Here is a 25,021-nt window from a genome sequence, read left to right as displayed (position 1 = left end):
TGATCAACAATCAATATGGAAAGCCCATGGCATTATGATGGTCTCCATGGTAACCTATTACCTCTGACCCCTCAGACCTGCAGGACATCCCAGAGGAGAGCGAGAGTTAACGCCCCACCTACAGCCGATGACCTCAGGGACCTCTGCTGTTGTCACTGCGATGCCACAGACACACATCGGACTCTTATTGTTAAAGGCCCTGGATATAATGCCATTGCCTGTTTTACAGTTTTTAGACCAAATCAGACTTTTGTTCTTGGAACATTTTCTAAAACTTGGAGCCAAAAGGGTAAGGGCGAGGTTAAATTGGCAACTTATTTTCCGCTTCAAACAAACTGGGTCATGTGATTAGATCACTGGTTTGATCTGTGCCCTTGATGTTTTTTGTTTCTTTGTTTCTTTGTTGTTTGTAAATGGGACCAGAGCATGCGTATCTGGAGCTGGACCTGGATCTGGATCTGGTCTGATCCAGATATTTTTCACAGTTTGTTTTAAGCAGACAGATTTTTATTTATTCTTTGAATCTGAGACACACCACACTACATTACCCAGAATGCCTTTGGACCAGCAGCCATCTCATATTTAAAGTTTTGATTTTAATGGTGTCTGATTTACAGAAACCATTACCAGTATGTAAGCATTGAAAGGACTGGGATTATGGGGAGGGATTGGAGGTTGGTGTGGTCAGATGTGGGTTTTGGGGGTCGGGACTCACGTAGTGCTGGATTGTAGGTCAGGTGTGTTTTTAAGGAGCACAGAGCTCCTTCTATTAGCATGTTAGCATGGCTGTGTCTCTTATACTTGTGTAGGACATTGGTTGAATTGACCAATCAGCTTGTTTCTTTTGATGCATGGAGGTGATGATGTCAGCTCCTCGTGTCGTCCGGTGATGATGATGATGGAACAGTGTTTGACATAGAAAATTGTTCATTTACAAAAAAGAACAACAGACGCCGGTGATGATGTAATCATGCGATCATATTGGGGTGGACTACAGCAAGTTTAACAAGTCTGCGATCAGTCAAAGAGGCCATGCCCCTAATAATGCAAACTCTAATCAGTTCAGACAGGAGAGTGTTATCTATAGAGACCAGTTTGTGAATCAGGCTGTAAGCATGTTTATTTTAACATGTAAGGGTTTTGGGACTGACTCGCTGCTGCCTCTGCTGGACAGTAGAGGAACTGTAGTTTGGCGCTGATAAAGCAGAAAGCGTTACCGAAGAATGCGGATATCCTCTGTCCTGATCATGTGTGATTGATCATCTCTGATCAGGTGTTTTATGGACAGTAGTCCCACCCCCTGTGAGTTCACATGATGTTCTATAGGTTTTGGAAACACAAAAAAATGAATTTGTAACATCAGGACCTGAATGTGATTTTGAAGTTTTTGAATAACTGATTGTGTTCAGGTTTAACGCTGGGAAGTTTCTACAGTGTGATTCATCACTGTTTTGTTATGGTTTTTTTTATCTGAAGCTTTGGGATCCAAAACATTTCTGTTTATGCAAAAAAGCTCGCCAGGATGCACGCCTCACATCCAGATGTGCCGCTGTAACATTTCTTTTGAGTGTATTTTAACTGTAGTAACAATGGACTGAAGTAATTGTATTGATCTCTGATGAGTGTAGGTGATTCCTGCTGTACTCTTTATAAATCTAATCAGCTGCTCTTCGAGTATTTGTCTTTACTTTTAGCTTCAGATGAAACATGACTTTCAGATTTTGATTACTGATGCAGAAATGAATGAATTGATAAACTAAGCACACAGTGACACAAACTTCATTTGGAAAATTTATTTCCTGAAACTAAAAATAAACAAAGATGGCTGACATTCAATTCAATTCAGTTTTATTTATATAGTGTCAAATTACAACAACAGTCGCCTCAAGTGTCACGGGTGCAGGAGAAAGAGGACCCCAAAATGCGGCGCTCTGGCCAAAAAGTGTGCGTTTCCAAAGGTAGTGCCAAAAAACAGTGAAAGGTGCTAATCCAAAGGTGCTCCTCCTTAATCCCCAAGTGCAGCTTCGTCCGTGCGATTCCGTGTCTGAATGGTGCTTCCTGATTCTCCTCTCCGTGCCAATCTCCTGGGAGAGGTTGAAACCAAACACACAATCAGCGGGCTTCAAAACCAACAATCCACTTTCACCTAAAGTAACTAACGCTACCGGCTTGGAGTAAGCATTTGACGTTGACTGTCATCGTGCATCTTCCTTAAAGATGGAGGCTTAGTCCATCGTGGGCGATCGTGGCTCAAAGAGTTGGCAGTTCGTCTTGTAACCGGAAGGTTGCCGGTTCGAGCCCCGGCTCGGACAGTCTCGGTCGTTGTGTCCTTGGGCAAGACACTTCACCTACCGCCTACTGGTGATGGCCAGAGGGGCCGATGGCGCGATATGGCAGCCTCGCTTCTGTCAGTCTGCCCCAGGGCAGCTGTGGCTACAACTGTAGCTTGCCTAAGAAAGCTCTCCGCAAAGCCAGAACATCTTACTATTCATCACTGATTGAAGAAAATAAGAACAACCCCAGGTTTCTCTTCAGCTCTGTAGCCAGGCTGACAAACAGTCAGAGCTCTGTTGAGCCAACCATCCCTTTAACGTTAACTAGTAATGACTTCATGAACTTCTTCACAAATAAAATTTTTATCATTAGAGAAAAAATTACCAATAATCATCCCACAGATGTAATATTATCTACAGCTACTCTTAGTACCATTGATGTTAAGTTAGACTCTTTTCCTCCAATTGATCTTTCTGAGTTAACTTCAATAATTACTTCCTCCAAACCATCAACGTGTCTTTTAGACCCCATTCCTACAAAACTGCTCAAAGAAGTCCTGCCATTAATTAATGCTTCAATCTTAAATATGATCAACCTGTCTCTAATAATCGGCTATGTACCACAGGCCTTCAAGCTGGCTGTAGTTAAACCTTTACTCAAAAAGCATCTCTAGACCCAGCAGTCTCAGCTAATTATAGGCCAATGGTAAATGGCCTGTATTTATATAGCGCTTTTCTAGTCCCTAAGGACCCCAAAGCGCTTTACATATCCAGTCATCCACCCATTCACACACACACTGGTGATGGCAGCTACATTGTAGCCACAGCCACCCTGGGGCGCACTGACAGAGGCGAGGCTGCCAGACACTGGCGCCACCGGGCCCTCTGACCACCACCAGTAGGCGGTAGGTGAAGTGTCTTGCCCAAGGACACAACGACCGAGACTGTCCAAGCCAGGGCTCGAACTGGCAACCTTCCGATTACAAGACGAACTGCCAACTCTTGAGCCACGATCTCCAACCTTCCTTTCATATCAAACATCCTTGAAAGAGTAGTTGTCAAACAGCTAACTGATCATCTGCAGAGGAATGGCTTATTTGAAGCAATTAGAACATGCTGTAGGTATTACAGGTACTGTGCTGCAGTGGTTTGTATCATATCTATCTAATAGACTCCAGTTTGTGCATGTAAATGGAGAGTCCTCTTCACACACTGAGGTTAATTATGGAGTTCCACAGGGTTCAGTGCTAGGACCAATTCTGTTTACATTATACATGCTTCCCTTAGGCAGCATCATTAGAAGACATAGCATACATTTACACTGCTATGCAGATGACACCCAGCTCTATCTGTCCATGAAGCCAGATAACACACACCAATGAGTTAAACTGCAGGAATGTCTTAAAGACATAAAGACCTGGATGGCCGCTAACTTTCTGCTTCTTAATTCAGATCAAACTGAGGTTATTGTACTCGGCCCTGAAAAGCCTAGAAATATGGTATCTAACCAGATTCTTACTCTGGATGGCATTACCTTGGCCTCCAGTAACACTGTGAGGAACCTTGGAGTCATGTTTGACCAGGACATGTCCTTCAATGCACATATTAAACAAATATGTAAGACTGCTTTCTTCCATTTGTGCAACATCTCTAAAGTTAGAAATATCCTGTCTCAGAGTGACGCTGAAAAACTAGTTCATGCATTTATTACTTCCAGGCTGGACGACTGTAATTCATTATTATCAGGAAGTCCTAAAAACTCCCTGAAAGCCTTCAGCTGATCCAAAATGCTGCAGCAAGAGTCCTGACAGGGACTAGAAAGAGAGAGCAGATTTCTCCTGTTTTGGCTTCCTGTTAAATCCAGAATTCAAAATCCTGCTCCTCACATACAAGGTCTTAAATAATCAGGCCCCATCTTATCTTAATGACCTTGTAGTACCATATCACCCTATTAGAGCACTTGGCTCTCGCTCTGCAGGCCTACTTGTTGTTCCTAGAGTATTTAAAAGTAGAATGGGAGGCAGAGCCTTCAGTTTTCAGGCCCCTTATCTGTGGAACCAGCTTCCAGTTTGGATTCAGGAGACAGACACTATGTCTACTTTAAGATTAGGCTTCAAACTTTCCTTTTTGCTAAAGCATATAGTTAGGGCTGGACCAGGTGACCCTGAATCCTCCCTTAGTTATGCTGCAATAGACGTAGGCTGCTGGGGGATTCCCATGATGCACTGAGTTTTTCCTTTCCAGTCACCTTTCTCACTCACTATGTGTTAACAGACCTCTCTACATTGAATCATATCTGTTATTAACCTCTGTCTCTCTTCCACAGCATGTCTTTATCCTGTCTTCCTTCTCTCACCCCAACCAATCACAGCAGATGGCCCCGCCCCTCCCTGAGCCTGGTTTTGCTGGAGGTTTCTTCCTGTTAAAAGGGAGTTGTTTTTTTCGCCGCCATGTGCGTATGTAAACAAAGGCACTGCGCATGCGCGTTTTACTCATATTCTATCGCCATATTTCATTTTCTTATCGTTGCCCAACATTACACCGGTATCACCGTGAACGGTATGATATGACCCAGCACTGTCACCAAGTAGAAAACCAGCGGAGTGATACACCTCCTGTTGTCAGGCCTGCAGGTTTATCCCTGTGCTGTTCTCCTGTCTTGTGGTGGACAAACAATTTCTTTTTACTGTCACACATAATTTGTGGGGCATCTTATTGCGACACCTGATTTTAGTTTTAGTAATATTTTTAAATGGTTGTACAAAATAAAAATAAAAAATCGGCAGGTGTATTGGCTGCATTTTTTAGATAAATAGTTGTATATGTTTACAAAATGTGTGCATAAGTTTTCAAAATGTACAATTTATATTTACATTTCAAGTTATAAGAATAATTTACTCAACATGTCTGTTTTTTTGTTTACAGTAAAAAAGATACTACTAGGATTTGAAGTTTGTGTGATTTCAGATCAGTTGTGTTAACACAGTATGTCAATGAAAAAACAACTAAATTCAGACACGTGAGGTCAAGCTGAAAAGAATGATACCAAACAAAGAGGGGAAAAAATAAAATGGCACAATTTGAAGGTGAAATACAAACGTAAAATCAAAAGAAGTCAAAAATGACCGGTTATATTTTGGGCCTCAGAGGGTTAATCCAACAAATCATGAAAAATTAGGTTTAGATTTTTGTGCATGACAGTGCAGATTTCTGACATTTTGTGTAATTTAAGCTGTAACGATTTTACCTTTTTTTCTAACAATAAACAGTGAAACTTAAGTTAGACTTGTGTTGGTAAATGAACCGCCCCATGTGGTGTAGCTTTCTGGATCATATACTTACAGCGTTACATCTTTATTTATTATCCAGGCTATACAGTACATAACATCACATGTTTTATGTCACTAAAGTGTTTAATTATGGGGGCTACAGAAAATAATTAAGTTATGGACTATATTTCTATGAAAAACGTGTATACTTACTGCATTTGCATCATTTTAACCATATGTAACCACCTGCATGTGTGTTTGAAAAAAAGGGCTTTGATTTTGCCACCCTCATGCCACCCTAAGAAAATTTCTCTAGATCCGCCCTTGGTCCAGTGGGTCAAATCGAATCCTTTGCGGACGAATTCTGGCCCCCAGCATTGTCTGTTTGGCACACTGCCCTATGATAATACAGAGAAAACCCAATAATCAAATGGCAACCTTTGATCAAGCCCTTGGCAACAGTGGGAAGGAAAAACTCCCTTTTAACAGGAAGAAAATTGTATAATCCGAACAGGGAGCTGGTTCCATAGAAGAGCGGCTTGATCAATGTCCCAGGACCACAGATCGCTGCTGTTACAGCACGAAAGTGGGGGTCTTCCTGCTGGCCAGCACACAGTCTGCTTTAACATCACGCTGGAGCTACCTGTGCACACCTGTCAGAGTCACTCCTCTCTGATCTTCTACACTTTCTTCCCACCTCGAGGTGGCTGCTGCTGTTAATTTAATTGATTTAGTTAGAGCCAAATTGCAATAACACATCAGAAGAACAAGCTGGAGAAGATTTCTGGTTTGGTTTGTTAAAAAAAAAATTGTCATTATGCTTTCTAAGGTTTAATATTCAATCACAATGAGAGGGGATTAACAGCTAAGGAGTTTCAAAAACAACTTCTTCAGGGGAAAAAAAACCCAAAAACAAAACAGAACACAGCCAGAGATTGAAGAGTCCATTCAGTTTCAGGAAAGTCACTAAAACCGGTAAAACTGAAGCAAATCTGTCCAGAGGGGCCGATGGCGCGATATGGCAGCCTCGCTTCTGTCAGTCTGCTCCAGGGCAGCTGTGGCTACAAGTGTAGCTGCCTCCACCAGTGTATGAATGGGAGAGTGAGTGAATAGTGGCATTGTAAAGCGCTTTGGGTGCCTTGAAAAGCGCTATATAAATCCAATCCATTATTAAATCTGCAGTTTGTCTGAGAGGAATTAAAAGTAAAAAGTACGTTTTAATTCATTTAAAACAGTCATATTTGCACAAAGAATTAATACACTTTCTTTAGTTTTGATAGAGAGCGTTAATGTCAGCTGTCCGGGAGGTATTCACAGAGCTCAGGAGTCTGATTTTAAACTTTGATACTCGGCAGCTTCTTCTTTCGGACTTTTACTTTGAAGAGGACATAGTGCAACATCACTTCCCGTGGAGCGAATTTAACCCGGAAGAGGGCGGAGTCTCCTGAGTTGGGAGTTGGCTGGAACCGGAATCCAGACTCAGCGCGACCAGAACCCTAGACCAGAAATCGAGACCACCACCCAAACAGGGAGCACGAGGACCGACACGACACTCGAGTCCGCGGAGGCTGAGACGGAGCGCGATTCACAGTTCGTCAAACTTCACGGAGAGTGAGGCATTAGCCGCCAACAGCTAACAGTTAGCTGACCGGGAAGTGAGTGCAGCGGAAGAAGGGCGCGAGCTACAGGTGTGACTGTTTCCAAGGATTCGGACAGGTAAGTGGGGGACACACGGGTAAAGCCGAGCACACTTGAGCTGAGCTAACGAACTAGCCGCTAACAGGGCGGTGTCCGCAGCTAGCTTCCGGCGCTAACGTGCTAACACGGAACAAACAGTGGCGCACACAAGAGGAAGTCAGGTGTGAAAAACGTGCTTCCGATAAAGTCGGTAATAATCGATGAGGTATGGATAAACGACCTGAGCACGTGAGAGGTGCGCGGGCACAGGGAGGGACTAAAGTTTGAGTTTTATTCAGACCAACTTTATTTAAAAAAGCCAATCATAGGGGGAGAGAACTAGAACCGCCCCCTGAACGTGTCTCTTCAGGTCAAAGCTTCAACTCTGACCTACACTTCCGATTTGATCAGTTTAAGCAGTGGTCAAAAATACGGGTGATGACCCTGTACATTAATCACACTTGGAGGATGGGTCATTGCTCAGGCCCAGCAGTGTGTGGAAATCAGATTATTAAGAATAATCAGAGTACTCTAAGAATCTCTGAGCTGAGCTCAAGTGTAGCAGTCGTTCTTACAGCCTTCAGCTTGGCGGTGTTGGGAATCAAGAGGCTGATGCAGCACAAGAAAGAGCCACTGGTGCTCAGGTGGAACAGCGGCTACCCATCTCAGCGGATTTGTGTCAGCTGACTGCGAGGAAAATTCCCCGAGATCAACTCGTTGCTGATACCCAATCCAAATATCGGGTCCTCCCAGAGGACGCTGTTCTGTGGAGATGATCTAAAGCAGAGATTGCTCTGCCCTCTTCGTTCATCTCAGGAGCGCGAAACCCATGTTTCTCTATGGGCTGCAGGATGCCACTGGGATCTGACAGCAGAAATAACCACGCCGCCTTCTGTCTGAGCTAAGCTGTTATACTAGGGCTGTTCGATATAACGATATATATCGGATGACAATATAAAAATGTCTATCGTTTCATTTTACGCAATCGTTTGTTTTGTGGTGTTGCGAGCCCCAGCTCGGACAGTCTCGGTCGTTGTGTCCTTGGGCAAGACACTTCACCTACCGCCTACTGGTGGTGGTCAGAGGGCCCGGTGGCGCGATATGGCAGCCTCGCCTCTGTCAGTCTGTCCCAGGGCAGCTGTGGCTGCAACTGTAGCTGCCTCCACCAGTGTATGAATGTGAGAGTGAATGAATAGTGGTATTGTAAAGTGCTTTGAATCCCGAAAAAGCGCTATATAAATGCAATCCATTATTATTAGTATTATTATTATTATTGTTGTTGTTGTTGTTATTGGGACGATAGATGTCTTATATCGGGATATGAGATTTTGGTCATATCACACAGCCCTATGTTATGCTATGTCCCATCCATGTTACCATTGGCTGTCAGAACTTGACAGTCATGTCGCTTCAGAGTTGACGCGTTCCAGGAAAAGCAGGTTTTTGTTTTGGTTCTTCATGAGTTCGAGCCATTCACGTATCACCAGCAACACAGCATATCACTAATCTTTCTTACACATTCGAGAACCGCCTGATCACTGCTTTCCGTACGGCTTGGTCACTCAAAAATATACACGTTGGTTTAATGCAACTCAGTTTTATTTATATAGCGCCAAATCACAAGAACAGTTGCCCCAAGGTGCCATATATGGTAAAGGCCCTTCAATAATGCGAGGAAAACAGAGAAAGCCCAAACAATTATATGAGCAAGGGCTTTGGTGATGGTGGGAAGGAAAAACTCCCTTTTAACAGGAAGAAACCTCTGGCAGAATCAGGCTCAAGTATGCTCTCTCTTTCTAGTCCCTGTCAGGACTCTTGCTGCAGCATTTTGGATCAGCTGAAGACTTTTCAGGGAGTTTTTAGGACATCCTGATAATAATGAATTACAGTCGTCCAGCCTGGAAGTAATAAATGCATGAACTAGTTTTTCAGCGTCACTCTGAGACAGGATATTTCTAATTTTAGAGATGTTGCACAAATGGAAGAACGCAGTCTTACATATTTGTTTAATATGTGCTTTGAAGGACATGTCCTGGTCAAAAATGACTCCAAGGTTCCTCACAGTGTTACTGGAGGCCAAGGTAATGCCATCCAGAGGAAGAATCTGCTTAGATACCATATTTCTAAGCTTTTCAGGGCCGAGTACAATAACCTCAGTTTGATCTGAATGAAGAAGCAGAAAGTTAGCGGCCATCCAGGTCTTTATGTCTTTAAGTCATTCCTGCAGTGTAACTCATTGGTGTGTGTTATCTGGCTTCATGGACAGATAGAGCTGGGTGTCATCTGCATAGCAGTGTAAATGTATGCTATGTCTTCTAATGATGCTGCCTAAGGGAAGCATGTATAATGTAAACAGAATTGGTCCTAGCACTGAACCCTGTGGAACTCCATAATTAACCTCAGTGTGTGAAGAGGACTCTCCATTTACATGCACAAACTGGAGTCTATTAGATAGATATGATACAAACCACTGTAATACCTACAGCATGTTCTAATCGCTCTAATAGGATATTATGGTCGACAGTATCGAACGCTGCACTGAGGTCTAGCAGGACCTCTGTGAGATGAGTCAATATGAAAGATAATTTGTAACTAGGGGTGGGCGGTAGAAACGATATAAATTTGGCCAACAGTAGAGATTTTGACTATACCGCTCTACTGCGATAGCGCATGTTGATGGTGTCATCATCAAGCTTGGTGGGTTCTTTTACATTTGAGAGAAGCTAATTGAGTCTAATAACAGATTAAATGCCATGTTGAGGCTGTCATTTTTAGCATCTACATGGATGTTAAAATCCCCCACAATAATTATTTTATCTGAGCTCAGAACTAAATCAGATAAAAAGTCTGAGAAATCAGACAGAAACTCTGTGTAAGGCCCAGGTGGACGATAGATGATAACAAGTAAGACTGGTCTCTAGGGCTGCCATGATTAGTCGACTAGTCACGATTACGTCGACTATCGAAATCGTCGACGACTGATTTAATAGTCGACGCGTCGTTTGAAGCTTTGTAAGATCACAAAAGACGCAGGAATAAGTAGCAGGATTTAAGAGTGTAATAACGGACTGAAACAGAAGATGGCAGCACTGCATGTACAAGGATGCCAGCTGCCGTTAAACCCCGAAGAAGAAGCAGCTGTGTCCCAGAATTCATAGCGCAGCCCAGCTCAGTTTCCAACAATGGTGGCAGCTAGTTAGTTTTAATGTTACTCTTATTATTCTTTCTGGGTCACAAAATAAACGTTTAACATATTTTCAGGCGAGAATGTAGCTGTGTAAACCTCAAATATCTGCTCAGTTTATCAAGACACCGCATATTTTCAAAAGCGCTCCGACCTTTTCGGAGACGTCTGTTACCCACTAGCTCGATAGCGAGCCGGGGGCAAGGCTCACTAGCGCCGTGAGAACACCGGACTCCCGGCTAATCGTTTTCAAACCCACCGCCGTCTTTCGCTACTCAGGTTAAACATGATATATGAGTCACTTAGATAACTTAAAATGTTATTGTTTGGCTTTTTTTAGTGTTTTATTTGTTCCTGAGTAAATCGGTTTGGCTGAGATTAAAGTTATAGTTTTTACACAGCTGAATAAACGTCAAGCAGACAGCTGATTATCAGAAGTGTGAGATGCTCGAGAATATGTTATTTTATATTTTAGATAGCAAGGAGTTTATTAAACTCCACTGAAACAATCTGCAAACTTCATTAAAATTTAATAAACTATCATCTTGTCTTTATTTTTAGTTAGCACAGACCTTAAACACTTAAAGCTGTAAGCTAATGATAGTTCTATAAGAGCAGATGCTGCTGGTGCAATAAGCTGTACGTTTTACGCCCAATGGATGATGATCTGAGTCCACTCTGAACCCCCCTGATGACATGCAGCTCTATTTGTCACTGAGCCTCAGCAGCTGGATACTCTAACCCGGGTTAGTGACTGGCGCTGCGACATTTGTTTTAAAGGCCACTAACACAGAGCTCTTCCTGAAATGGCTCAGGTTTGGCTTCTTTCTTTCCAGCTGTTGAGCTCAGTGTTTGAATTCTTGCCTCAATGTTTGATTTTTCTCTGAGCTTCGACTGACGTGTAAATTCTGCCTTATTCTTGTTTTTCTTTTCAGGATCATTTCTAAACGGAGACATTTGGTCTGCGTTTGTGTTTACGTTATTGTAAAGTCGTGTTTACTGGCGTGGACAAGTCCGGACCGCTAACAGGTTGTAGAAGTGAGCTCCCCTTGCCCCTTTTTTTTTGGATTCATGTATTTACACACAGAGCTCTGAAAAGCTCCACGTTGTGTATCACACCGCGGCTCGCTGTGTTCGCTCCCCGGCTCAGTGATAGAGGGCCTCCCTCTGACCACAGCTGTAATTATTTCACTCTTACAAAACGTCGTTTGAACGGACTTCCTGCTGATAGTTTATTTCAGAATAAGTATGTGCGGCGCTCTGTTTTACTGTGAAAAGTGTGTAATAAACTTTTTCTGTGCAGTAGAAGAAGAAAAGATGAGTGGCGGCATGAACAGCATCGAGGCAGTGAAGAAAAAGATCAAAGTCCTGCAGGAGCAGGCCGAGGAGGCTGAGGAGCGGGCAGAGCGACTGCAGAGGGAGGTGGAGAAGGAGAAGAGGACCCGGGAGGAGGTACGGCACACGCACCCGAACGATGTCCTTAAGTCACAGGCGATGACATCACGTATTTCACAGCTGTTTCCTGTCAGATGGCACGAGGCTGCGCTCCCACAGTCCTGTACTGCTGTGCATTTGTCATTGTGGGTTTAACCCTTTAAAACCGGTCGGAGTGGGCACGCTCCGTTTTGCGTAACTATTTTTAAATCTCTGTAGAACTGGAACCACGTAAGCTAGCGCAAAAAATTTTTGCGTATGAAACCAGAGGAGTTGTACTTGCATCTTATGCCATCAGCTTGCCCTAGGTCACGGTTTCCTTCCACATAACGCTTTGAAAAAAACTGCATAAAAAGCGCTTGCAGCAACAAAAACATAATGTTCCAGAAACACGCTTTCAGCTGTTCAAAACACTTCCTACGTTGGAATAGACGTCAGCGCGAACAATCGCATGTCCGCCATTACCTGGCCGAGACTGGAAGTGATGTCATTTTCGTGGAAAATGTCGTTTTTTTTTTTAGCTTCAGGGCCTTATAAGCCTATACTGGTGTTTTTAAAAGTCATATTTAGTGTTATGCTTTTCTGAATAGTTTCTGGGATGCTTACAACTCAAACTGCACTGCTGGAAATAGTTTGTTTTGATGCACATGCTGAATCTTTTGCAAATTTGCATTATAATATTTATTTTTGTTTTTCCTGCAGTATATAAAAATTATAAAAATTTCTCTAACTAGAAATATATGTAAAAAAATCAAAAACAATTTTCAATTTTCTTGTTCATTGCACTTTTTTGCAATTTATGTAGTTACTATGGACTTAATGCATACATGTTATTAAAATCTGGGCTACAACTGTTGTATTGATGTATAGCAACTTGAAATGCTCCCAAAAATGGCTCCACAGCCTGTAAAAATATAAAGATAAGCTCTGGCGGACTTGGTTCTGTGGTAAGGCTTAAAGGCTTATGTGGCACTGCATTTACCTGCCGTCAGACAGGAAGTGATGCCATTACTCGCAATCAGACTTCAGTCACAAAACAGGAAGTGTGCCTGATGCGGCTGGCTCTGATTGGTGTACAGCCTGAAGTTTAGAGCGAACTCGGCGTGTTTGAAGCAGGGCGAGATCAGGCGAGCTGTGTAGTTCCAGCAGGGCTGCAGCAGAGGGCGCTCACCTTTTCTAAGTTTATGGGCTCGCTGACACAGTCGCCTGAGTTTTTGTGAATATTTGGTCCAGCCACTTGGTTGGCTCAGCATGGTGCTGTTTTTACTCTGATTGGCTGTTTAAGCTGTCCGTGACAACATGCTGATCGTGTTTGATGATGCTGGAGGAGAATGCGTTAACCCGGCGGCCAGCGTGAACAGGAAGTGATGAAGCTCGATGAACACGTTCCTGTTGCTTCTTTAAACACAGATATATTTCACCTCTGTAATATTCTGGATGTTTATAACTGAGCTCTTATGTTTGTAAACATTTACAAATATCCTGTTTTTGTTTTTTTGTGATTAATATTTTATTGTGCTTTGAGAACACTACAGTCCACTGCAGAGACAGATTACATCACATAAAAAAAAAAAAGCATCAGCATAGCAGCAGAACAGTAGAGAATACAAAACCAAAATGAGGGGGACAAACAAAGCAAGAGATAAACAAACAAAAACAGCCAGCCTTTGACTATGTGGGTCTTACTGCATGCCACACCCTGACATCCCTGAGGGTGCTTCGTCAGAATGTCAATGTCAGTCCCACTCCAAGTTCTAGTCTGTTCGTTTTATTCTGGACAGATATGGATCCCACTTCAGATGGAAACTCTCCACTTTATTCAGAAGCCTGTATGACAGTTGTCCAAGTGCAGCAAGTCTCCCTAGTTGAATATGCCATACAGAGACAGGTGGGGTGGAAGGGGCCTTCCACTGGGAAATAATGAGTTTACGCCCCAGCATCAATGCAGTCTGTACCCACAGCAGCCTTAGGCGGAGCATATTTAAGGAGTGATGGGTCCCCCAAAACAAATAGTCTTGGTGAAAAAGGAATATCCCATCGTATGGTTGATTTGATAAAGTCATGTATCTCAGTCCAAAAGATTTGGGTTTTAGGACAGCTCCAAAATCATATGGGTCAATGTGCCTACCCCAGTCTGACATCTGCATGAGGTTCGCCCTATACAGTCTGTGTGGCGACCAGTAAATTCGGTGTAGTAATTTAAATTGGATTAGTCTCGTTCTAAGTTCCCTGGACACCTTTTTACTATTCTGCAAAATTGCAGTCCATTCCTGATCTGTAAAAGCCACACCAAGGTCAGATTCCCAAGCTAACTGGAGGGCGGGTAGCCCTTTACTCGTGCCCTTAACAAGCATTGAGTAATATTTAGAGACTTCACGACCTCCCCCAAAGATTTTTTTGATGTAGCTGAGATATTCAATAGTTGGAGGTGGTGTTTAGGGGGAACCAAAAGTTTTGAGCAATAAGTGCCGGAGCTGCAAGTACCTCCAAAACTGACTCTGTGGCAACCAAAACTGCTTTAAGGTCGTTGAAGGACTTGAGAATACTCCCCTGATACAGGTCTCCGAGAACAAGTATCCCAGTCTGGACCCACAGTCTCCAGAAAAACGGAAACTTATTAATGCAGAGTTTGGGATTGAGCCATATGGAAGCCTCAGTGTGAAGGTGGGAGTTAAAATTTAATAGCAAGGCCACCTTCTTCCAGACCGTCTGCAGAACCGGAAGAATGGGGTGGGTTTGTATATCTGGTGGGAGCTTGGTGGTTAAAATGTGCATCGGAGGGAGTGGTGAGCACAAAGTACTCTCCAGACTAAACCATGGGGGGGCTCGTTCTGGAGGGAGGGCCAGTGAACCATGTGTCTCAGACTGAAAGCATAATGGTAAAACAGTAAATCTGGGACTCCCAGGCCTCCCGACTCCACTGGCTGCTGTAGCTTTTTAAGCTTTATTCTAGGGCGTCTGTTGTTCCGTATGAATTGGTTGCACAATCTGTCAAATTGATGAAAATATTTTGATGGGATTTTTAGCGGGAGTGTTTGTAGTAGGTAATTAAATTTTGGAGCACAATTCATTTTGATGATGTTAACTTTACCCCAAAGGGTGAGGAACAAAGGGGACCATCTACTTATGTCGGTTCTGAACTTGTCCAATAGAGTTTCAAAACTAGCCTGAACTATGTTGTATAACAAACTGAGGAATGTAATGCCCAAGTATTTGTTACCGGTCTGAGGCCAGCTGAAATCCCCCAGCTGGAACAGGGTTTTGGGGCAGAAGGCTGTCAGAGGGAGCGCTTCAGACTTTGACCAATTTAGTCTATATCCTGATATATTAGAGAACCGGTTAATAATTCTTAAGAGAGCAGGTAGAGAGCGTTCTGGCTGCGATATTAGGACCAGGCCGTCATCAGCATAGAGCATCAACTTGTGATTATTATTGTGGACCTGGATACCTGGAGAATCAGGGTCTCTACGTATTGTTGCTGCCAGAGGCTCTAAAGCTAGAGCAAAAAGCAAAGGACTCAGTGGGCAGCCCTGTCTTGTACCTCCGTGGAGGTCGAAGGACTGTGATACAATACGGTTCGTTAGTATTGATGCTCTTGGATTGTTGTAGAGAAGTTTGACCCACCTTATGAATTTTGGGCCAAAGCCAAATGCTTCCATTACACAAAATAGTATTTTAGTATTTTAGTATTTATTTATTTATTGTCATTGTCAAGAACAATGAAATTGCGTTTGGGGCTTCCATACAACCCAAAAAAAAGAAGAAAATAATAAATACCCCTTAAAACCCAAGTGTACATATTTAACCCAGTGTGACTCCAATGCAATAAGACAATCCTTAGCAATAATGTTCGTAGAAATTCAGACAAAGACCTGAGAAACATGACAAAATACAACAATGCAACCCATTCAATATTATTGTACTGTGAGATATGATATCAGATATGATAGTTATCTATTTAAGAAAGGGGGGGGGGGCAGGAGGGGGAAGAGAATAAAGATATGATGCACCAATGCAGACCAGTTCATTGCTATTAAGAAGTTGGATATGGTTATTGTCCGTGAGAGGGGGGCAGAGGAAAACGCCACTCCACCCTGTCGAATGCTTTCTCTGCATCCAGGGAGAGGGCTATAGCTGGAGAAAAGTCCCCCGTAGAGGATTTATCCTGGGTTGCCCACATAATATCAATTAGGCGTCTAATATTATCGGCAGAGCTGTGGTCCGAATAAAACCAACTTGGTCGGGGTGTATTAAGTAAGTCATGACCTCATCTAATCTGGTTGCTAGTACCTTAGCTAAAATTTTGCAATTGCAATTGATCAAGCTTATTGGTCTGTAACTCTTACAGTCAAGCGGGTCTTTGTTTTTCTTTAGGACAAGCGAAATAAGTGCCTCTGACAGTGTTGGTGGCAGGCTGCCCTTATCCAGGGCCTCCTCAAACATTTGCAGAAGTAAAGGGAAGAGCTCATCTGCAAAGTTCCTGTAAAACTCGGCTGTAAACCCATCCAACCCAGGGTCCTTGTCAATTGGAAGGTTTTTGATTACCCTTAAGATCTCTTCCTTTGAAATTGGGGCGTCCAGGGAGTCCACCTGTGTCCTAGAGAGAGTTGGGAGGTTGAGGGGGGAGAGAAAACTGTTAATTTCCTGAGAGTTTGCTTGTATTTCTGAGTAAGGCAAGGCAAGGCAAATTTATTTGTATAGCACAATTCAACAACAAGGTGATTCAAAGTGCTTTACAGAGACATTAGAAACAAAAACAAATAAAAAGCATGATTTAAAATTGATTAAAACAAGCAAACAAACAAACTAAACACACACATTTCACACCTGTTCGCGCGATCTGAACCCTTATCGTAAGGGGAGCTACCAGTCCTTCTGTGGACGAGCTACTTTCTATTTTAAATTCCCTGAATTTAAAATACTCTCTAGACCCAGTTGGGGAGCTAGAGTAGAGGAGTAGAGTTGCATATAGAAATCTCTAAAGGCTTCATTCACTTCAGAGGGTTTTGACACCATAGTGCCATCCTGTGCTCTAACTGCTGCTATGATAGTCTGAGCTTCTTTTTGTTTAATATATCTTGCAAGTAGTTTGCCAGGTTTATCTCCATCTTCAAAGTATTTCTGCCCGAAATAGAGAAAACTCCATTTTCTGAGTCAAAATTGAGTTAAACTCATATTTAAGTCTAGTTAGGTGGGTCAGATTTGCCGAGCTCATGTCTGCCTTAAAAGCGGCTTCAGCTATGGCAATCTTCCTCTCCAGGTCTATCTGCTTGGTCAGAGCAGTTCTCTTCTTATATGAGGCATGCTGGATGATGAACCCTCTAATAAAGGCTTTCAAAGCTTCCCATGCTACACCTGCACTGGGAGCTGTAGAGAAGTTAATTTCTATATAAGAATTGATCTGCTCTCTTAAGGAGTGGAAAAAGTTGGGATCATGTAAAAGGCTTGAGTTTAGCCTCCATCTGGGAGACTTGGGGGGGCTACCAAATGAGCTCAGAGGTGTGGTCAGAAACGCGTATTCTACCAATAGAGCAGGACATTGCTGAGGGCATGATAGAATTTGACACAAGAAAATAATCTATTCTTGACAGAGTGTTGTGGGGGCAGAATAAAAGGTGTAATCTCTTGTGGATGGGTTGAATACTCTCCATACGTCCACCAAACCCAAGGTCCTACACATTTTTATAGCGACCGACGCTGATCTAGAGTGTCGCTGTGAGGGAGTGCTTCGATCCAGTATATCATCCATGACCAAGTCCCCTGCTATCAGGATTGGGTAGTCGCCCATATCACAAATTTTGCATTCCAAGTTTCCAAAAACGGTGGGGTCGTTGATGTTTGGTGCATAGATATTGCTTAAAATCATCCTATGGCCTTGAATCTCAGCCAAGAGTATCAATGTCCGCCCATCTTCATCCTTAACCATCCGGGAGCATTTAAACTGTAACTGCTTATGAATTAAAATTGCGACACCCCTACTCTGACTGCTGCCACACGAAAAGAATACCTGACCAACCCAATCACGGCAAAGTTTATCTGACTCTTGGGGAGACAAGTGAGTCTCTTGAAGAAAGACAATGTCAACTTTTTTTGATTTGATAAATGTCATGATTTCTTTTTTTTATTGAGTGGTTAAGGCCCTTTACATTCCAGGTCATTAAAGTAAGGGCCCTTTGTGGCTTATTCGCCATCATGCAATACGTGTCGGACATATAACCGTGGGGTAACTTATTATTAGAACCAGGAGTTCAGTACTGAGTGGACAATATTTGGAAGGCTGGCTGTAAGAAAAATTGGGGGGGGGGGGGTTGGAAGTAAATAAAAATACCAACTGATAAACATTTAAACAGATACGTCTGGGGCAACCAAGAACACTAGTCACCCTCAGGTGGGCTATGAGCCCCAGAAAGCAAAACATAAACTTTATGGTCCGTGACTCTAACCAGTCGAACAGTCATAAACAGGACCTGTCGCCAGCAGCATATTAAATCAATGTAATATGAGGAAAACAGTCATTCCGGGACTTAGCTAGCTGAACAAACTGAAAAGGGCTTCATAACAACTGAAAAACTTACAGGAATTTAATAGTCTTAGTGAGCTTCGTATCCTCAGAAGCAGCACAACTGAATAACTCAAATAAAACTGCGAAGCCCTATAATATTGAAACTAAACAGTTAGGAGGTGCAAAGTATATCGTGTATAGCATGTTAATTAAAGCTAGGGCAAGAAAAAAAAAAAAGGAAAAGAAAAAGGGTAGTGTTTAAATCCAAGCCCTGACTGTAAATATCTCCCTTAAAGTAAAGACAGAATGTAGTCCTGGGCTTTTTTTTTTTTTTTGTGTCAGTAAACTCACGTCTGCCCTTTTTCAGCACCAGCACCGCTGGGAACAGTAGGGAGAACTTTATCTTCCTTTGGTGCAGCAGCCGTATACAGGGATTAAATGCCGCTCGTTTGTCCGTGACAAGTGCACTCACTCCAAGAACCGTATAATTATAAATATGAGCGTGGTGAAAGTTGGGCAGCATGCTAACGTCTTTTGTCCACTCTGTGTGCTCGTAAGGGTCTGACCCTTTCACTCCTTTGATTTTTTTTTTTTTTCCTCATATCTTTTCTTTGCCTTTTTGTCGAGTCTGTCTTTGTACGGACCGGCATTGTTCTCCTTCGTTTTGTACATACCTTTTTTGGGCGGCAAAGAAAAACCAAGAAGGTATTGGAACCGGAGAATGAACGTTTTGCGGTGCTGCAAATGCTTGCATGTGATGCGGTACTTGGATTGTTTTGCCACGAGTTCCCAGCATGCAATGTGCGAAAGTCGCGTGGTCTGTCAATCTCTATTCAAGCTGCCATCTTGACCGCCTACGTCACCGGACTCCACAAATATCCTGTTATTTATCTTACTGTTGTTGTGCTGCAGCGACATCATTTCCTCCGATTATCAAAGTGTTGTGAAAATGCCTATGATTGATAGGTGCGTTGACTCACGCACATCTGGAGGTGGCTCACATGTGGTTCCTCCCTCACAGTGTGCACAGCCTCATTTCTACCTGTTACAGTAAATATCCAGTACCCTTCCTGTCAGCGGAGTGTGTACTCTGAGTACTGCAGTACACTGTGTGTGTGTGTGTATGTGTATCAGGGCGTGACGCGCTGATAAACGGCAGCATGAAGCTGCTGATAACACACACTTGGCTGTGTGACCTGATGCGTACAGGAAACCTGACCCGTTTCACTTCCTGTTACCTCCAGATTAAAGGTGCTGGATTAAAAAGGCCGCAGTCTGCTTGTGCGTTCTGCTGCTGAAACTCGACTTTAAGCAGAATTAAAGTCGAGTTTCATAATTTAAGAGTAAATAGACAAACTACAGTTAAGCTTTGTTTTTGTTTGTGAATTATGAAATCAGAAACATTATTTATAAAACAGATGATTCCTGTGTCATTTCCTGTTTGTGCTCCTGAACCAGAGCAAGCTTGTTATTACTACAATAACAATGTTTCATAACTAGTAAAAACACATTTTTAGCTTTAAGTATTTCATGTGCAGCTGTCACTGTGTGTGCGCGCACCTGTGTGTGAGAAAAGGAATTTTATTGTGAAAGGAAGGAACAGGATGGGGAATGACCGGATGTTTGCGCCCCTGGGGGGTTAGAGGTCGATGTGTCAGCTGACCTGTGTCTGTCTCCCCGCAGGCGGAGGCCGAGGTCACGTCTCTCGGTCGACGTCTGCAGCTCAGCGAGGAGAACCTGGACCGCACTCAGGAGAGACTCGCCGCCGCGCTGCACAAGCTGGACGAGGTTGAGAAGGTAGCCGACGAGAGCGAGAGGTCAGAGGGCGCTTGTATTCCACAAATACTGCAAAGTACTACAGCTTGTAATAATACACAGTAATACTGTGGCAGTACTATGAGAAGCACTGCAGGATTTGTAGGATTTGTTTGTAGCTGTTTTACACAGCAGCAGTGCTGAGAAGGTCAAAGGTTAAATGTGATCACATAACTTTGTCCACAATCAGGGGGATGAAGGTGATTGAGAACAGAGCTCTGAAGGACGAGGAGAAGATGGAGCTGCTGGAGGTGCAGCTGAGGGAGGCCAAAACCATCGCTGAGGAGGCAGACCGCAAGTATGAGGAGGTACTGCACACGCTGCTACTGGCATTACCACATAGTTAGAGCAGGGTGATATGACCCAAAATATTTATCACGATATACATCTGAAAATCTGCGATAACGATATAATTGACGATATAATTGACACGAGACAAAATACTTTACAACTCCACAACTTTATTAGTGCAAAAAAAACATCAAAGTATTTTCACTTAAACAAGCAGCTGTTTTTTATCTGCATTAAAGTTATATAAACATGTAACAGTGCAAATGCAAACTCCTCGCTGACAGTTTAACCAAAAGGCATTTCCAGTGGAAACTGGCCGACATATCCTCAGCATAACCATGTATAACATCCACAACACTTAAAAAGAGGTCATACACACACAGCACGGTAACATTATGTTGAAGCACAGTACGTATCACTCCGCGAGGCTCCGCCTACGACAGCCGTAATGCTCCGACAATCCATCAAGCGGTGCGGCTTCGTAGCTTAGCAAAGTCGTACTGAAACATCTGACAGATTTTCGAGCGCCGTGCACATAAAATCGTTTCGAGGTCAGTAAACACAACCAGAGTTCATACATAAGGCACACGGGATTATAAGGGGCTCTGTCGACTTTCAGACAAATCAAAGGATGATTTTAAGTGCGCCGTATTTTCCAAACAACGCGGTAATAGCGACGGCCCGCTAGCATGCTCTACCAAAAATAGTGCTTTGTTGTGTATCTGACGGACGAAAGCTAAACCAGTTCCACACCAGTGAAGCTGCAGCGTTTTTACAAACCAGTTCTGGTTCATTGTTTCATTCAACGATCCGCTTTCACTCTTCTCGTTCTGCGTCGCCGCCATGTGCGTATGTAAACAAAGGCACAGCGCATGCACGTTTTACCCATATTCTATCGCCATATTATACATCTATCGGTATTACCGTGAACGGTATGATATGACCCAGCCCTAGTAGTACATAGTGGTGTCGTACACAGGAATGCAGTGTGCTGTTTGATTGACAGGTGGCTCGTAAACTGGTGATGGTGGAAGGAGAGCTGGAGCGAGCTGAAGAACGAGCGGAGCAGGCCGAGAGGTTCTGCGCACACACACACACACACACACACACACACACACACACACACACACACACACACACACACACACACACTTTCAGAGCCACTTTATTAGGAACACCTCGGGGACCACACAGGTGAGTTTCGAGCGGGTAGGTGTTCCTAATGAAGTGGACATACCTGCCTCTGTAACAGCATGAAGCTGCTTTGACACACCTGGTAACTTTGACATCACATTGATGTGATGCCACACTGCTTCTGTAACAGCTCCGCCTCTTTCTCCCTGTCTGTTTCTACGGCAACTGTCTGCATGCCCTGCTACCTGCCTCCACCTGTCTCACAGTAAGGTTCGGAGGTTGGAGGAGCAGCTGAGGAGCTTCGATCATTCGCTGAAGAGTCTGCAGGCGTCCGAGGATAAGGTACTGAGGGTCACGTGACCTGGACCTGCTGACCGAGTGAAGCTCCTCCTCCTGACCTCCCACTGCCTCCATGATCTCTGACCTTTATCTGCTGCTTCAGCTCCTCCTCCTCACCCTCCTCCTCTTGTTGCTCTGCATGAATCTACCTGCAGGCTCAATGACACCTGACAGTGCGCACGCACACACCTGATGACACACACACAAACTCATAGGGTGCTCAGGTGGTGTCGGGTTGATTAAAATCCTTCTAGAAGCAGTTCTCGTCACTCGGCAGCCATCTTGATAACAGGATGTCAAGCAGCAGGTGAGGTAGAAATGTAAATCAATGGCTTTGTTGGCATCCTCATGACTTGAAAACAAAGGGGCGGAGCCTACAGATCACATTTATGGTGTTCCACCTTGCACCTGTCTGCCTGGCGACAGAATACATCATCAGTTCCGTACCTGGCAATCTCTCAGAGCAGCACACCTGTGCAGGTGTGCTGCTCCGTCTAAGTCTTGAGGCGGGAACATTAAAGATGGGGACCGTATGAACAGTTGGGTCAGGCTCATAACATTTCCAGGTTCTGCTGAGTGCATCCTGCTTTAGTCGGAAGGTACCGTAGTTGATACCTGACACCACCTGAGCCTACCTGCCCACATGCCTGTCTGACACACTGTGTCCTCTGATGTGACCTTTGACCTGCAGCAAGACCCGGGTGTTGGAGGAGGAGCTGAAAACTGTGTTCACAAGTGCAAAGTCTCTGGAGGCCCAAGCCGACAAGGTAGGAGGAGGGGGTGGGGCTTCATGGCACAGGTAATTCTGCCGGGGAACGGAGCCGGTGCAGTCTCTGGAACCAGAAACGGTTCAGCCTCACACCTGTGTGCTCACCTGTGTGTACCTGCTCTCTGATTGGCTGCTGTCTCTGTGTGTCAGTACTCTCAGAAGGAGGACAGGTATGAGGAGGAGATCAAGAGTCTGCGCAACAGACTGAAGGAGGTGAGTGTCATGTTCACCTGTGACGTCACGACCTGTTGGAGAAACTCGATTTGTTTCTTCTTTTCACAATAAAAGCTGTCAGCTGCATGGAGGGAAGCATCTGAATAAAGTCAGCCAATCGTCGGTTTAAGGCTAAGTGTGTAATGTATTTTCAATTTTATAATTAAGGTCTGAGACTTTGTCTGAGGTCACGAATATTAACTCATTCACTGCCATTGACGTCTATAGCCGTCAATTGCAGTGAATGAGTCAATGGGTCTAACCCATTCACTGCCAATGGCTGGCAGTGAATGAGTTAAACAAGATTAATGTGACCATAAAGTGTGATGTTTTATTTTGAAAAAAACTAAACAAAAAATATCTTGAAAGGGTTTAAGAAAGTATAAAACCAGGACGTACGAGCGTTTTCAGTTTGACTATTTATCCTGCACAAAACAACAAACCAGAGCGACCAATCAGGGTTCTGCAACAGACCAGCTTTTCACATTCTCCCCCGTGTGTATTTCCCTTTTGTCATCCGACTTCCTGTGTTTCAGGCTGAGACCAGAGCTGAGTTTGCCGAGCGCTCGGTGGCCAAACTGGAGAAAACCATCGACGGTCTGGAAGGTGAGGCCCACGATCAATATTCATCACAGACAACAAGTGTTATTTGTCACATACACAGTACAACATGTGTCCGAGCTGCGGACAGCCTGCAGACTTAGCTGCGCCATTCCAGGTTTTAGCATGGTTTTCTAGCAGGACCCTTACTGAATACAGGGCGAACTTGCAACTCCCGCTCCAAAGGCATATAGTCTTACCACTACACTATCAGCTGCCAGCTGAGGTCACAAAGTAAAACTGTAAGACCTCAGAGACCAGCCTGTGATTGATGTGATTGGTCATTGACTGGTTGGCCCCTCCTCTCTGTGTTGCAGATGCTTTGACTTCTGCCAAGAACGCAAACCTGGAGCTCCAGGCGACCCTGAACCAGACCATGGAGGAGCTCAACTCCTGCTGAACCTCTGGCTCCGCCTTACCTGACGTGGATGTCAGGAAACTCTGTGGCCAAAATATTCCTCTTCCCTTTCTTCCTCTGGCTCAACCCCTTTTGTCACTGGCCCCTCCCCTTTTCTCTGCTTGCTGGAGGTCAAAAACTAGATCCTCTGATCCTGCTATGAGAGGAGTGTGGGAGATATTTCCTCTCCAATCTGGCTCCTCCCCTCACCTTTGGCCCCTCCCCCTCTTTTCTCACATTCCTACTTTGAACTTTTTCTGCACAGTTTGCTTTGCCTCCACCCCAGTCATGTTTTTGTAATAATGAGTGACTAACAGCCCCGCCCCTCGTTAACTAATGACTAATGGCGTGTTTGTCTTAACGGTTTGTTGTTCCTGCTTTAGTTCACTTTGCCACAATAAATATTGATGACTGATTGATGAAAGCCAATCTTCTGTTAGCCAATTAATTATTGTTTTTGTCTTCTGGGGTGTGGCTTACTGGAGTGACCAATAACGGAGGCATTCAACTGCCAAATATGGTGAACAAAGGGGCCAATCACAAGCCAGACACGCCTCCTGTTTTCTTTGACCTTAGGACAGAATCAAAGTTAAGAAAAGTGATTACCTGGAGGCAGGTGCTGTCATCACTGATGATGTCACAGTTCATTGTAATAAATCGTGAAAGTGAAACAGGATTTTATAAAATAAAAGTACCGTATGTAGAACCAAACAGAGTCTGGGGGTTATTGATCGATCGACTCATTTTCCTCTGAAACGGTGAGGCAGCTGTGAAGTTGTACTGCAGTACAAATACACGTCCGCAGGAGAGTTTAAAAACTGACACCAGGTCAGTTTTAGGCTCAGTCTTAAAACCTGGTCACGTTCTAGTGACTGAAAGTGCAAACTTGGGTAAACTTTCAGGCTTGTGGAACAGGCGTGTGCTGAGAGCCGGTGAAATGGCTCCTTTTACTACACCAGCGTCGTCTTCCAGCTGCAGAGCCACGTTCATTCAACATCTGCTGGACTAAAGTAGGAACTGCAGAGTTTGGAACGAAGCCTCGGCTGTCATCTTTCTCATTGAAATCATTGATTTAACCTGCTCAGACCAGCAGAGGGTGCTCGTACACCAGCAACAGCTGAGGG

General features: G+C 43.9%; 2 protein-coding genes across 5 annotated transcripts in view; both read left to right on the top strand.

Annotated features, from left to right (window-relative positions):
* Positions 1-7,258, top strand: part of arhgef2b (rho/rac guanine nucleotide exchange factor (GEF) 2b) — a 43,722-nt gene extending 36,464 nt beyond the window's left edge. For both annotated transcript variants that reach the window (XM_080897371.1, XM_080897370.1), the window contains one exon: positions 76-7,258. In XM_080897371.1, the coding sequence (XP_080753497.1) occupies positions 76-110 (35 nt within the window). In that variant the 3' untranslated portion in view covers positions 111-7,258. The remainder of the gene's footprint in view (positions 1-75) is intronic.
* On the top strand, positions 6,996-24,608 carry LOC308406390 (uncharacterized protein). 3 transcript variants are annotated; one of them, XM_080897376.1, is made up of 9 exons: positions 6,996-7,258; positions 11,707-11,855; positions 20,023-20,156; positions 20,345-20,462; positions 21,452-21,522; positions 21,846-21,921; positions 22,838-22,900; positions 23,437-23,506; positions 23,818-24,608. In XM_080897376.1, the coding sequence occupies exons 2-9, from the start codon at positions 11,721-11,723 to the stop codon at positions 23,898-23,900; spliced, it is 750 nt and encodes a 249-aa protein (XP_080753502.1). In that variant the 5' UTR covers positions 6,996-7,258; positions 11,707-11,720; the 3' UTR covers positions 23,901-24,608. The 3 variants fall into 3 exon arrangements, with proteins under 3 accessions (XP_080753502.1, XP_080753501.1, XP_080753500.1); XM_080897375.1 differs by lacking the exon at positions 21,846-21,921 and adding an exon at positions 22,610-22,685 and having other exon boundaries at positions 6,998-7,258; positions 11,710-11,855; XM_080897374.1 differs by lacking the exon at positions 21,846-21,921 and adding an exon at positions 22,610-22,685 and having other exon boundaries at positions 6,999-7,258.
* Positions 24,609-25,021: the final 413 nt, after the last annotated feature.

Source organism: Rhamphochromis sp. 'chilingali' (genome assembly GCF_963969265.1).
Source record: "Rhamphochromis sp. 'chilingali' genome assembly, chromosome: 11".
In the NCBI taxonomy this organism is placed as follows: domain Eukaryota; kingdom Metazoa; phylum Chordata; class Actinopteri; order Cichliformes; family Cichlidae; genus Rhamphochromis; species Rhamphochromis sp. 'chilingali'.
Note: the sequence above shows the minus strand (reverse complement) of the source record. Positions and strands in the feature narration are given on the sequence as shown.